At 51.3% G+C, this 14,397-nt stretch overlaps 1 protein-coding gene across 1 annotated transcript in view; it reads right to left on the bottom strand.

Annotated features, from left to right (window-relative positions):
• Positions 1 to 14,072, bottom strand: part of CCND2 (cyclin D2) — a 48,343-nt gene extending 34,271 nt beyond the window's left edge. The window contains exons 1-3 of the mRNA XM_009901463.2: positions 13,650 to 14,072; positions 11,886 to 12,101; positions 9,013 to 9,172 (exon numbers count right to left, since the gene is read on the bottom strand). Coding sequence (XP_009899765.1) covers positions 9,013 to 9,172; positions 11,886 to 12,101; positions 13,650 to 13,844 — 571 coding nt within the window. The 5' untranslated portion in view covers positions 13,845 to 14,072. The remainder of the gene's footprint in view (positions 1 to 9,012; positions 9,173 to 11,885; positions 12,102 to 13,649) is intronic.
• Positions 14,073 to 14,397: the final 325 nt, after the last annotated feature.

Raw genomic sequence — 14,397 nt, 5'->3', positions numbered from 1 at the left:
AAAACAGGATGCAGAACTAGCTTCTAGTCTGTTGAGTAGTCAGGAGAGCAGACTCTGTTCCTGGGTGAGAGTGAAGCAAAAAGTATTTGGTTTTAATAGAAATGGATCTAAAGTACCCTAAACGTCAATGCTCCACCACAACCATCCATGTGAGGCAGAGACAGGGAAACATGAATAATATCTATAAAGTACAAGGTCTATTAGCTGATCATAAACACTATTTACTTTATAAATATAATACTAAATACTCTTGAGAGCAGCCAGGAAGAGAGGGACCTGGAGGTACTGGTTGACAGTAGGCAGAAAATGAGCCAGCAGTGTGCCCAGGTGGCCAAGAAGGCCAATGGCATCCTGGCCTGCACCAGGAACAGTGTGGCCAGCAGGAGCAGGGAAGTCATTCTGCCCTGTACTCAGCACTGGACAGGCCACACCTGGAGTACTGTGTCCAGTTCTGGGCCCCTCAATTCAAGAAAGATGTTGAGATGGTGAAAGGTGTCCAGAGAAGGGCAACAAAACTGGGGAGGGGTTTGGAGCACAGCCCTGTGAGGAGAGGCTGAGGGCGCTGCAGTTGCTTAGCCTGGAGAAGAGGAGGCTCAGGGGAGACCTTCTTGCTGTCTACAACTACCTGAGGGGAAGTTGTAGCAAGGTGAGGGTTGGTCTCTTCTCCCAGGCAACCAGCACCAGAACAAGAGGACACAGTCTTGAGCTGTGCCAGGAGAAGTTTAGGCTGGAGGTTAGGAAGAAATTCTTCACAGAAAGAGAGGTTGGCCATTGGAATGTGCTGCCCAGGGAGGTGGTGGAGTCACCATCACTGGAGGTGTTTAGGAAGAGACTGGATGAGGCACTTGGTGCCATGGTTTAGTTGATGAGATGGTGTTGGGTGACAGGTTGGACTCGATCTCATAGCTCTTTTTCCAACCTGGTTAATTCTGTATTCTGTGTTTCTGAACAACTGTTTGCACTGATTATTATTATCACTTGTTCCACACCTTTCCCTAAGGAAGCCTGACCAAGGATCAGTACTGTGGTAGTGCTTAAAGCACCCAAAAGTCAGATCTACAGCTGGTAGGAAGGAGGGCAAAGTTATCTGGCAGCAGTGGAACTATACCAGCATGTATCAGCAAAGGCTCTTCCCCTCCATTTCCTTCCACCCTGTCTTCCCAGATCTGACATGTCCTACAACTTAAGGAGTGAGTCTGCTTATAGAAGACACTCACCAGGCTCTGCTTATTTGTTGATGGAGCTTACATGGTTCTTGGGCTTCCTTTTGCTGGGAAGTCCAACATACTGCTAGGAGCTGCCTCTCCCAGTTAGTAGGTAAGAGCCTTCACATACTGCTAGGAGCTGCCTCCCCCAGTTAGTAGGCAAGAGCCTTCACATACTGCTAGGAGCTGCCTCTCCCAGTTAGTAGGTAAGAGCCTTCACATACTGCTAGGAGCTGCCTCTCCCAGTTAGTAGGCAAGAGCCTTCACATACTGCTAGGAGCTGCCTCTCCCAGTTAGTAGGTAAGAGCCTTCACATACTGCTAGGAGCTGCCTCTCCCACTTAGTAGGCAAGAGCCTTCACATACTGCTAGGAGCTGCCTCTCCCAGTTAGTAGGTAAGAGCCTTCACATACTGCTAGGAGCTGCCTCTCCCAGTTAGTAGGTAAGAGCCTTCACATACTGCTAGGAGCTGCCTCTCCCAGTTAATAGGCAAGAGCCTTCACATACTGCTAGGAGCTGCCTCTCCCAGTTAGTAGCTAAGAGCCTTCACATACTGCTAGGAGCTGCCTCTCCCAGTTAGTAGGTAAGAGCCTTCACATACTGCTAGGAGCTGCCTCTCCCAGTTAAGAGGCAAGAGCCTTCTTTTCTATGGTAATAAATTCATTTGGACTCTTCTTTCTTCTGTCATGCAAGAAGTGTTTGTGCAACCACTGCCACTTTTCAGTATGCATTTTATTTCTGAGAGATTAACCCACCCAACACCACCTCTGTGGACTTCTTTCTGTCCCTCGGCCACATAAAAGAGACCCCAAAAAACAGGTCCCAAATAAAACTCTTATCACACTTTTATCCTTTGTAGGGACAGAGCCCAGTAACTCTTTACATGGAAGGGGAAAACATAGTGGACTTGACCAGCAGGAGGCCAGAGGGCCAAGCATGCCTCTTGGTGTTACAAAGCATTCTGTGTGGTTACCCTCTAGATCACTCCTAGAGAGTGAGCCTCATCTTGCAGTCTTTGCTCAGACAACACTCCCATTGACTTCCACAGAGCTTCTGTCTGAGTAAGGATCCAGCATTTGGCCAGAGGTTTAAAAACACACACAAAAAAAAGCCTTCTCAGCTTTCAAATGTAGATGATTAATGTCCCAGGAACAGTGGGCAGAGGTTTGGCACACAGCACAGAACTGACTTCAAGCTGAAATTTTCCTCCTGGTCCCTAGCCTCTTTCAGACGCAGCCTTTGAAAGCCACTGCTCTCTGCAACGCTACCTTGTATCTGTCATGGGAACATCTCACCTGCCACAGGACTCCAAGCTGACCATGCAAAGGGCTGGCACTAGGGATCTACACAAGTTGCCCTCTGTCTCTGCAAGCCTGCAAAGCTTTTTCCTCTTAAGTTTTCCATGCCTTTAAACAAAACACTGGAAACCTCCTCTCTGAGGTTAATCCCTCCCTTATAGCTGATGCTCAGAGACTCACAGCTCCTTTTTCCTGAAAGCCTGGCTTGCAGAGCCTGTCCTCCCCCAAAACCTGCTCTCTACAGACAACGAGATAAAAAGGGAGCTCCTGCGCCAGAAGCGCAGCACATACAGCCCTCAAGGAGAAAGTGTACAACAAGGAAGCAGCTGGGCATCTGTGAGTCTGAGAAGCCCAGAAAAAGAAGAAGAAAGGAAGGGGACCAGGCTGAAGCGGAGGCAACAATGCATGGTTCTCTTTTCATCAACACTGCGGCATGCTCTGCGTTGCAGCTCTGTGACCAGTGCTGCCTCCTGGTCCTCCAGGAGCAATTCCCCACCTTGGCACACGGCACATCCAAGCTAAGAAGCAAGCCTGAAGAACTTTCTCCTCACCTTTAGCTTAAACTTCCTCTGGCACAGCTTGAAACTGTGTCCTCTTGTTCTGGTGCCTGGGAGAAGAGACCAACCCCCATCTGCCTACAACCTCCTTTCAGGTAATTGTAGGGAGCATACTCAGCACTGGTTAAGCCACACCTTGAGTCCTGTGTCCAGTTCTGGGACCCTCAATTCAAAAAAGATGTTGAGATGGTGGAAGGTGTCCAGAGAAGGGCAACAAAGCTGGGGAGGGGTTTGGAGCACAGCCCTGTGAGGAGAGGCTGAAGGAGCTGGGGTTGCTTAGCCTGGAGGAGGCTCAAGGGAGACCTTACTGCTCTCTACAGCTACCTGAAGGGAGGTTGTAGCCAGGTGGGGGTTGGTCTCTTCTCCCAGGCAACCAGCACCATAACAAGAGGACACAGCCTCAAGCTGCACCAGGGGAGGTTTAGGCTGGATGTTAGGAAGAAGTTCTTCCCAGAAAGAGAGATTGGCCATTGGAATGTGCTGCCCAGGGAGGTGGTGGAGTCACCATCACTGGAGGTGTTTAGGAAGAGAGTGGATGAGGCACTTGGTGCCATGGTTTTGCTCATGAGATGGTGTTGGGTGACAGGTCGGACTCAGTCTCATAGGTCTTTTTCCAACCTGGTTAATTATATTCTATTCAGTAAGGTCTCCCCTGAGTCACCTCCTCTCCAGGCTAAATAACCCCAGCTCCCTCAGCCTCTCCTCATAGGGCTTGTGCTCCAAACCCCTCCCCAGCCTCGTTGCCCTTCTCTGGACACATTCAAGTGTCTCAATGTCCTTCTTAAATTGAGGAGCCCAGAACTGGAGACAGAGGAGAACTCAGAGAATCATCACAGAATGTTAAGGATTGGCATAGATCTCGAAAGAGCAGGATCACCTAGAGCAAATCACACAGGAACTCATCCATGCAGGTCTTGAATATCTCCAGAGAGGGAGACTCCACAACCCCCCTGGGCAGCCCGCTCCAGTGTTGTCACCCAATGAAGGGTTCAAAGCAATCAGCAGATGGAGCTGAGGTCAAAGCATCAAAGTAAAGTGATCCCAGAGAGCAAAAGAAGGATGGTGTCCATTGAGCTCAGAGACCAACAGGATCCTCCCATGCTGAAAAAAGCAGTTAGCATTCATTTTGCCAAGCTGTACTGTAAGGGGGAGGGCTCCAGAAGCAGCCTTAGTGCCTTTCAAATTCAGAAAACTCCTGAAGGAGATTTTAGCTTGCATGGGGAGCCACCAGCAGGATGAGAAAACAAATGACATCATGCCAGACTAGGCTATGCCAGTGCATGTCAATCCCTACGCTCCGATGGCACAGTAAGCGAGGCTGCTTGAAGAAAGGTAGCCCACGCATGGGCAGCTCTCGGCCAACAGATCAAGCTCTCACTTCATGACAGTACATGGCTGCACACCCACTGCTTCTGGCCTCTTTCAGTGGAGAAGAATGTCTTCTGGAAGGGTTGTGAGTGAAGAGGAAAGAGCAAAGTTTTTATTCAGGGAATAAGCTTGTGTCGCCCAGCAGCTGTATGCTCAGATGGGACCAAGGGCACAGAGGGATACATTCCAGTTTCAGTCATGCTCATGTGAATCATTAATCACTGCAAGGGCTTGGGAGCGGCCATGGATTTAGATCCACAGAGCTTGTTTCAGAGACTGGGCTCAAAATAGAGACAGAGAACCAGAGAGAGTGACAAAATGACAAACATATAAAAGAACTGGCTGCCATCTACTTTTGTCTAATGCTCAAATGGAAAGGACATCAAAGAATGGTCTGGGTTGAGGAGACCTCCACAGCTCATCTAGTCCAGCCCCCTCTGCAGTCAGCAGGGACATCCTCAACTAGATCAGGTTGCCCAGAGCCCTGTCAAGCCTCGCCTTGAATATGTCCAGGGATGGGGCCTCAACTACCTCCCTGGGCAACCTGTTTCAGTGTTCCACTGCCCTCAGGGTAAAGAACTTGTTGCCAACATCCTAACATCCTTGATCCTACACATCCAGCACAGTCAATGATTTCTTCCCTTTCCCTTTGCTGACACAAAGCACTGCAGGACCAAGCTCACAGCTGGCTCTGTAAAGGCAGGGAACCTTTGGGAATTTCCAGGATAACATTTTTGCTAAGAAATTAACATAGAAGAGCTGGTGAAGAAGAACTCAGACTAGAGGAAAGAAGTTCAAACTATGACAGAGTTTGCTTGATACTCTGAAGAAGAAGAAAAAGTCCTTCAGGGTAGACAAAGCTGCACTGAGATGAATTGGGAAATGAAGAGATCCATTGCTGTGCTTCAGACCAGAGGTGGTAGCCAGAGACTGAGGTCAGGTCTGGTAACAGTGAGGATTTGGAACCAGGCTAAAAAACATGCATGAAAGGGGCAGCCACATGTCAAAGGAGGTCATATTGCTGAAAGAAGGCAAATGGGGAAATGAAATACCAGGCTTAACCCAAGCTGGTGGAGAGCAGAAGCTTTGAGGGAGAAAGGGAAAGAAGAAACACAGCAGCTGAAACCAACAGGGAGAAGAAAAGGAAATGACAGCCTGACCTGGAAGGAAGTCTGATGAGAAGGGACTTCTTTATTTTTCACTGAGGATGGTGAGAATGACTTTGAGAAGGGTGGCAGTGAAAGGGAAATGAAGTAACAACCACATTTGTGTGAGGCCAATGGTGGTAGGAGCTTGCTAGTGAACTGTGGCAGAGGTAGAACAGTGGGAATGAGGGCTTGGATAGGAGCTCTGCTTTTTAAGCTGCGAGTGACTGTGGGTCCTCCTCAGGACTAAATGCCAGCTCAATGCTTTGTGGAAAGAGGATGAGAAGAGAAGAGTATCTACAGCCAGCACCATGGTGCCCTGACTTTCAGGAAGCTCCATAAGCCATCAATTGTGTCTTAACAAGAAAACAAAACTCTGATTTGCTGCCTTTTTGAAACTCTACGTAAAGGACTTGGAATCATGCACTGGAGACAAACAGCCTGACAAACAGACCACAGGAGGGAAGCACAGGGGAGAAGTGGGCTAAGGGTTGGAAAGGGGATGCTGTTTAGGGTCTCAGTAAACAGACTAGTAAAGCATGGAGCTAACCATCAAAAAACTCATGGGGTGAAAGGAAGCCATGGACTTTGGAAACTCCTTCATGGCACCCAGCCTTGCAATGGTTTGGTTGTATGGAAAACTTCAAGAGCAAAGGATTACAGACCACAAGTTGCAAAGCTGAATCATTCTGAGTGAGATAGCAAAAACTGCCTTACATTGCAAAAGCTGCCACAACATCTCAAATGTTGAGAAGCAGGCACAGAAGCAGACACTCATACCCAAAACCTGCACCGTGTCTTCCTTTCCCCTCTGCAAAAGCACAAGCAGAACAGGTCCTAGAGATGCATCAAGCCATAGTGAACTCCACCACTGAGCCATATACTACTTCACAACAGCCCTGTAAAAAAACACTGCATGCTGCTTCTCTGTTCCAGAGTTAGCTTCTAAGAAGTGATCAATGATTACTAATCCTTTAGATGGAATTTAGAGGACAGTGACTTTCTGAGAGTCACTAGGGAAAAAAGAATCCCAGACAAAACCAAAACAAAACCCCACAACCAACAACTGTTTTTTGCAGCAAAGTATAAATTAGAATAGAATAGAATTAACCAGGTTGGAAGAGACCTTTGAGATCAGGTCGAACCTGTCACCCAATACCATCCAAGCAACTAAACCATGGCACCAAGCACCCCATCCAGGCTCTTCCTAAACACCTCCAGTGATGGTGACTCCATCACCTTCCTGGGCAGCACATTCCAATGGCCAATCTCTCTTGCTGGGAAGTACTTCTTCCTAACATCCAGCCTAAACCTCCCCTGGCACAGATTGAGACTGTGTCCTCTTGTTCTGGGGCTGGTTGCCTGGGAGAAGAGACCAACCCCCACCTGGCTACAACCTCCCTTCAGGGAGTTGTAGACAGCAACAAGGTCTCCCCTGAGCCTCCTCTTCTCCAGGCTAAGCAACCCCAGCTCCCTCAGCCTCTCCTCACAGGGCTGTGCTCCAAACCCCTCCCCAGCTTTGTTGCCCTTCTCTGGACACCTTCCAGCAACTCAACATCTTTCCTAAACTGAGGGGCCCGGAACTGGACACAGGACTCAAGGTGTGGCCTAACCAGTGCTGAGTACAGGGGCAGAATGACCTCCCTGCTCCTGCTGGCCATACTGTTCCTGATGCAGGCCAGGATGCCATTGGCCTTCTTGGCCACCTGGGCACTCTGCTGGCTCATGTTCAGCCTACTATCACCCAGTACCCCCAGGTCCCTTTCTGCCTGGCTGCTCTCCAGCCACTCTGACCCCAGACTGTAGCACTGCATGGGGTTGCTGTGGCCAATGTGTAGAACCTGGCACTTGGATGTGTTCAATCTCCTGCCCTTGGACTCTGCCCATCTCTCCAGCCTGTCGAGGTCCCTCTGCAGAGCTCTCCTACCCTCTAACAGATCAACACCTGCCCCCAGCCTGCTGGCATCTGCAACCTTACTGATGATGGACTCAATCCCTTCATCCAGACCATCAATAAAGATATCAAAGAGCATGGGGCCCAGCACTGATCCTTGGGGATCAGCTTCTCTTCAACAGAAGAAAATATTCTCATCTCAGTCTTCAGACACTGCACTCAGCTGAACATACAACAAAAGGGCAGTATAACAAACAATTCCCTCTCCAAAAAAGTAGTTTCACTGTTTTCTGGAAGTTAAGAGAAAGAATCCAGCTGTTGGGGTTTTGTTAAGTGGTTGCTTTTTAAAGTGTCCTTCTCTGTGCTGCAGTAACGTGGCATTATCACATACACTTCGAAACACAGATTCTACCTCTCACCTGGACAGCCTCCAGCTAATGCAAAATGTACAAACACATCAATCTAATGCACTGGGTCAATGCATTTTGGGCTAATGTGCCACAACGGTACTTTGGCCACATCATCCTTACAAACAATCTGTGACCCTTGAAAAAAAAAACAGTGGAAGGGGCAAAGTAGAAAATCAATCAGCCTAACTCACTCTTACTGACTTCACTGCAGAAGCACAGCATGCCTTAGAAGCAGGACTGCAAGTTCCCAATTGCAAGAACTATAGAATGGTCTGGGTTGGAAGGGACCTCCCAAGGTCGTCCAGTTCAACCCCTTCTGCAGGTGCCAGGGGCATCCTCAGCTAGATCAGGCTGCCCAGAGCCCTGCTGAGCCTCACTTTGAATATCACAGTATATTAGAGGTTGGAAGGGATCTCCAGGGATCATCCAGTCCAACCCCCTTGCCAAAGCAGGATCACCCAGGGTAGTCCACACAGGAATGCATCCAGGTGGGTTTGGGAAGTCTTCAGAGAAGGAGACTCCATAACCTCTCTGGGCAGCCTGCTCCAGGGCTCTGTCACCCTCATTGTAAAGAAGTTTCTCCTCATGTTGAAGTGAAGCCTTCTGTGTTCCAGTTTGTATCCATTTTTCCTTGTCTTTTTACTGTGCATCACAGAAAAGAGCTTGACCCCCTCCACTTGACACCCACCCCTCAGATGTTTAGCCATTGATCAGCTCCCCTCTCAGTCTTCTCAAGACTAAACAGCCCCAGGGCTCTGAGTCTCTCTTCACAGGGAAGATGCTCAAGTCCCCTAATCATCCTCATGGCTCTCTGCTGGATCCTCTCCAGCAAGTCTCTGTCTCTCCTGAACAGGGGAGCCCAAAACTGGGTGCAGTATTGCAGGTGTGGTCTCAGCAGGGCAGAGTAGAGGGGGAGAACCACCTCCCTAGACCTGCTGGCCACACTTTTCTTCATGTACCACGCGATGCCACCGGCTCTCTTGGCCAACATCTCCAGGAGTATCGCCAGGGATGGGGCCCCAACCACCTCCCTGGGCAACCTGCTCCACCTACGGGGATGCAAAGGCTTTGTAGCACTACTCTGCTCTTTCAACCACATGGCAAGCAGCAGGCACACCCAGAGCCCCCTGGCCTACCTGTAGCACAAAGGGCAATGAAGGTTTGTGCATGCTTCCGGATCAAAAGCAACTTGTCTTTAGGTAGGGGCAGCTTCCTTAGGATGTGTTCGATGAAGTCGTGCGGAGTGACGGCTGCAAGGTTCCACTTCAACTTCCCCAACACCACCAGCTCCCATTCCTGCATGGAGGGGATGGAGAGGGAAGAAGAAAAGCTATAAGCAAACCTGAAAAGGGAAAACCAGACCCCACTTCACTTATTTCTGCAATTAGATCGCTGCTGAATCAGTTCGGCTCAAACCTTTTTTTCCAGGCTCCCCCCCCATATGTCCTCACTGCTTTGAAGTTGTTGACTTTTTTCTTCCCCCCCTTTTTTTTTTGAACACTGGAAATGTCAAGCTCTACTGAAAATAATGAGACCTGGCAGCTCCTGCCAAGATTTTTACTTTTTCTGTGTCCAGTGCTGAATGCCCACCCAGAAAGTTCAGCCTGCAATTAGATATTGCCAAGGTCACTGTGGTCCTTTCCTAGTAACTCCTTTTAAATGGCTACGGGCCTTACTTTATAACCTTTTAAAGCCCTAGGGATAACCATGCCATGAAAATAACCCAGATAAATGTTTTTGTTCTTCAATTCAAAACTGAGAAGGTTAGCTTGATGGCATTCCCTCCCAAAACTGTATTCAAAAGCTCCGGCAGACAAATCTGATGGCGCTTCAAACTACTCCAACACAGCCCTTGCAGAAAGGAAATGCACACAACACAGCCAAGGAGTAGCCTGTGTAAATTATCTGCCAATAAATCATGTAGGATCCATTCCCACATTCTTTGCATGCCCAAAAACTCCCAGTGAAATCAGAGGAAAGCTTTGGTACGTACGTAGCCACCGGCCATTCCCTGCCATGTGATTACATAGAGGAACGGTACCTAACCAACAAGATCCCAGCCACGGGGTTCAAAGCAGGGCTAAACCTGCAGGCTTCACCATTTAAAGCAACTTCTGAACACCTTACAGCGCCCCACAGAGCGAACAAAGCTCAGGCTCTGGACTCCTTCCTGTCTTTATACATCAGCTATTAGCTCTTAACTAAATTCCATGCACTTGATTCTTCAGTCTTGATGATGCGTGAGCCTGCCGGAACCCAGCGTGGTGGTGTGTGGTGTGTGTAGGGGGGGAGCCCCAGCTAAGTTTGTAGAGCAGGCAAGTCCAAAGAAAAAAAAGGAAAAAGGGGGGGGGGGGGAGGAAAGAAGAAGAAGAAGAAAAAAAGCAGTCCTTTAATTTTGCAGCCGAGGAGACGTCAACCAGCGTTGCTGAGAAACCATAAACATGGACCCCACAATGCCATTTCTGCAGTCGTTCCTCTGAATAGATGCCCGCTCCAACAGCAAGCTGCTTTCCTACAGACATTCCTGCTGGATTATGACACAGTCCTCTATAGCTTGAAAAAAAAACTAATCTCACATTCATCTGTGTAAAATTAGGTTTGGGGAGTTTTGTTTGTTTGTTTTCTCTCTCAAGAAAACCTGTAAAACGTTCGACGGTAATAACCTTTAAGGTAACCAAGAAGCTGAGGACTTCTGCCACTAATGGGACAGATTTTGGCACACAAAAGCCCTTTTAATCTAGAGGTCTGAACACAGGGAAGCACTTCAGACACGTGCTCACACCGCTCCAGGTGCTCTCATGTGAGGGCCACCACAGAACCTCCCCAACAAGCCCGTGCCACCGGTGGGACACCTCAGGTCCGCAACAGCCACGGCAGGCTTTTGCAGTGCAAAGCTCCTCACTCTGCAGAGGCACGAGCTCCCAGTCCCTCCCAGGGGGAATTCCCACTGCCTTCACCCAGTGATTCACAGGAAAAGCTCTCCTGGGATTCAGCTGGCTATGGGCATTTGCCAGGAACCGGGAGAAGAACTAAGCAACCTGGCTGGTCATGCATGTGAGAGGCTTGAACACGTGTCTAGCACGCTGCACCACGATTTGCCTTGCAAACGCTCATTATTCCCTCCCAACAACCTCGGTTCTTCTCGTTTCTGCTTCTGCTGGGTCTACAGTGAACTCTCCCCACAAGCACCTCAACACGGCTTTTTCCTCACAGGGCTGTAACTAACCAAGCTGGATTTTCATCCTGCCACCTGCCTCGGTGGGGAATCACGTTCGCAAAAGCCACGGGGACCAAGCCACAGCTTCCCAATTTACACACCTAAACCTTTCCCCGTTGGCACCTGAGCTCTCGACAGTTAAAGTCACCCCGGGTGAAGAACCCACCCCGTCCTGGGGTTCTGCTGGGCACCGACAGCAGCTCACCCCACGGGAGGGCTGCCCAGATAGAATCATAGCATGGATGGGGTCAGAACGGACCTTAAAAGATCACCTAGCTCCAACCCCCGTGCCATGGGCAGAGTCACCTTCCACTAAACCAGGCTGCTGTGCAGCTTGCGGCTCCCCCTGCGGCGGCTGCCCCCCTTGAGGGGCTCCCCCGCCTCCGCCAGGGCCGCCCGTCAGCCCTTCCAAGGGTGAAGTCATGCCCGGCACCGCGTGTCTGCCGCCAGGTGGCGCCGCCGGCCCACGGCGCCCACCCCGCGCACGTGCGCGCAGCCCCTCCCTCCCTCCCGACGAGGTCCCCCCGCGGGGAGACCCAGACCCAGACCCACGGGGAAGCGGGCGGGCAGGCCACGGGCACACACGCGGCTGGGGGCAGGGGCTTGGGAACGGGGACACGGGACGACCCCAAGCACCACATCCCCTGCGGGGTCCCACCGGCAGCGCTGCGCTGTGAATGAGGCACGGAGCGCGGCTGAACGCCGGCGTGAGAGGAGCCCGACCCAGGGAAGGAGGGGAAGGAGAAGGCAGCCAGCGGAGAGAAGGTGGCGGGGTGGGCTGCTGCTGCTTACCAGCAGCTCTTGGGGTCTGATGGAATTGTCCGTATATATGCACAGCTTCTCAGCTGTGAGGGGGATTGTCTCTTTCAGCTTGGAGGCCAGGAACATGCACACCGCCCCCAGCAGCTGCAGATGGCACTTTCGAGTGGGCACCACAGCTAAGAATCTGTCCAAGTAATTCATGGCCAGAGGAAAAACTTCTTCTTCGCACTTCTGCTCTTCACAGACCTGCGAGCGGAGGAGCGGTGGGGAGGGGAGGACGGGGCGGTGAGAGGAGTGGGTGAGGGGGTTCGGTGTGGGGGACACGACAGATAGAAAGAGACAAGAAGGAAAAACATCAATGAGTGATCACACGAAACCAGACCACTGCCTCCCTGCCCTGTCTCCTGCTATTTTTGTTTCCCGGGGAGCTAAATTTTGGGGGAGGGGGAGATCTCTGGAGAGCCTGGGAAGGCTGTCAATCGGCTTTCACATTCCTTTAGTTCATTCAGTAAGAAATGAATTCAAGACACTGTGTGGGAGAGCCGAAAAGCCCAATCCAGCAGCAAGAGAGCAGCCTCCGACTTCTTTTTTTTTTTTTTTTTTGCGACCCATTTTTTTTTTCCCCCTCTTTGATTTCGTCATATTTTCAAAAAATCGATAAAAAATATTAAAACTCCCCCGGAGGTCCTGATTTCGGTGCCGGTGGCATGCCGGGTCGGTCCCCTATCTTTTCCGACAATTGCAAAAATTCCCCCGGGGGGTGTTCCCCGGCCCCGAGCCCCCCGATACAACGTTGGCGGGGTGGAGGACGGGAGACAGCAAGGGTGAGGTGGGGTGGGGAGAGCCCGAGCAGTCTTGGAGCCCTTCAGCAACAGCGAACGAAAAAAAAATTATTTCAAAAATTTACCAAAAATCGGAGCCGAGGAGAAAATGCACAAATCGCACATGAAAACTAAGCAGGGAGCCTGCGCTTTCCAACCCGCGGGGTTTGGTCCGGCTACGGTCCCCCCAGAGGGAGATCCGAAGGGGCAAATGATGGGTGGTGGGGCCGGGAGCAAGGCAGGCGACTCTGCAGGGATCTGGGCCCTTGGCCGCTCCGCCTGAAGTTACCGAGACGAAGCGGAGGTTCGCCGCACACTCGGGCCCCCCGGTAGTCCCCCGCCAGGCCGGAGAAACCAGGGGGGGCAGTGGCAAGGGGCATTTCCAAGCCCCTTCTTGCAGTGGAAGGGGGAAGACGGGCACGGCGCCTCCGAACCGAGTTGCAAGCAACGCAACATGGCGAAAAAAAGGCTCGTCCTCCCCACTGCATACGTGGGCATGAAACCCTCCCTGGGCAAAATGCGGGGGTCACCGGGCAACCCTGCCCCTCACCATGCCCCGGGCACAGCTCCCTTCTCCCAGAAAAGCCTCAATCTCAGGCGCTCCCGGCCGCCCGCAGCCGGAGGCGGCTTTTCTTTACTTTTTAATTGCAAATTACTTTTCCAGCTCCACACCCCATTCCCCGGCACCCCGCTTTGCAGCAGCCCCCCAGGAACCGTGGCTTCCCCCGCGGGTTGTTGCTGCTCCCCGGCGCCCCTTCCCCCACCGCACCGGGTGAGCTCAGGACGGGGGAGGGGGACGGACAAGCAGAACCCCCACCGCGACCGGAGGGGCGAAAGGCTGCATGGTGGGGGGGTTCGAGGCAAAGCGGAGGGGCTGCCCGCGGCAGGGACCCCGCAGGCGGCCGCCCTGATATCCCCCCGCGCCGACCGTCATCGCTCTTAAGGGGCCAGGGAAAGGCGCCGGGACACAAACCTCCAGCATCCAAGTGGCCACCATCCTTCTCATGAAGGGCTGGATGTCCTTCTGGACGCACTTGAAGTAGGAGCACTGGGGCAGATACCTCTCCTCTATGGTTAGTAAGTTGTGCAAAACGCGGTCATCGTAGAGCAAGTTTGGGTCGGGCAGAGCTCTCCTCATGGGATCCACCTCACAGCACAGCAGCTCCATGTTTCCAAAGAGATCTCCCTCTTTCTCTGATGGAAAAGTGGTTTCTTTTTTTTTTTTCCTTCTTCTTCTTCTTTTTTTTTTTTTTTTTCTTTCGGAGGTGGGGGGGAAGGGGGTGGGGAAAGGAGAGGGGCAAAGGAGGAGGGGTAGGTGGGTGGGAAGAAGACGGCAGGGCTTTCCAGCTCGCTCCTGCCTCGCTTGAAAACTCCTCTCTCCTCTCTGATTTCTAGCCTAAAGTTGAAGCAAAGTGACGCAACTCGCCAGGGCAGGCAGTTCTCTCTCTCTCTCTCTTGTTATTATGGAGAACAGCAGCTGGTCAGACGTAACATCAAACGCGCTTTTTTTTTTTTCCCTTCCCCTCTATAAGCTAACAAGGAACCAGGAGGCCCTCGTATAGGGACACACACAAATGACAGCTTCTCTTTTGCTTCCTTCCAGCTACCAAATGAAATGCGCTCCGCACTTTCCTCCTCCAAGAACCCATCGGAGCTTAGCTCAGACCCCTTTTCGTATTGCAAGGAACTAAGCCTCCACCGGTACCCACCGAACCGACGGG

The sequence above is a fragment of the Dryobates pubescens genome, chromosome Z, assembly GCF_014839835.1.
Source record: "Dryobates pubescens isolate bDryPub1 chromosome Z, bDryPub1.pri, whole genome shotgun sequence".
NCBI lineage: Eukaryota > Metazoa > Chordata > Aves > Piciformes > Picidae > Dryobates > Dryobates pubescens.
This window is presented reverse-complemented; position numbering and strand designations above follow the sequence as displayed.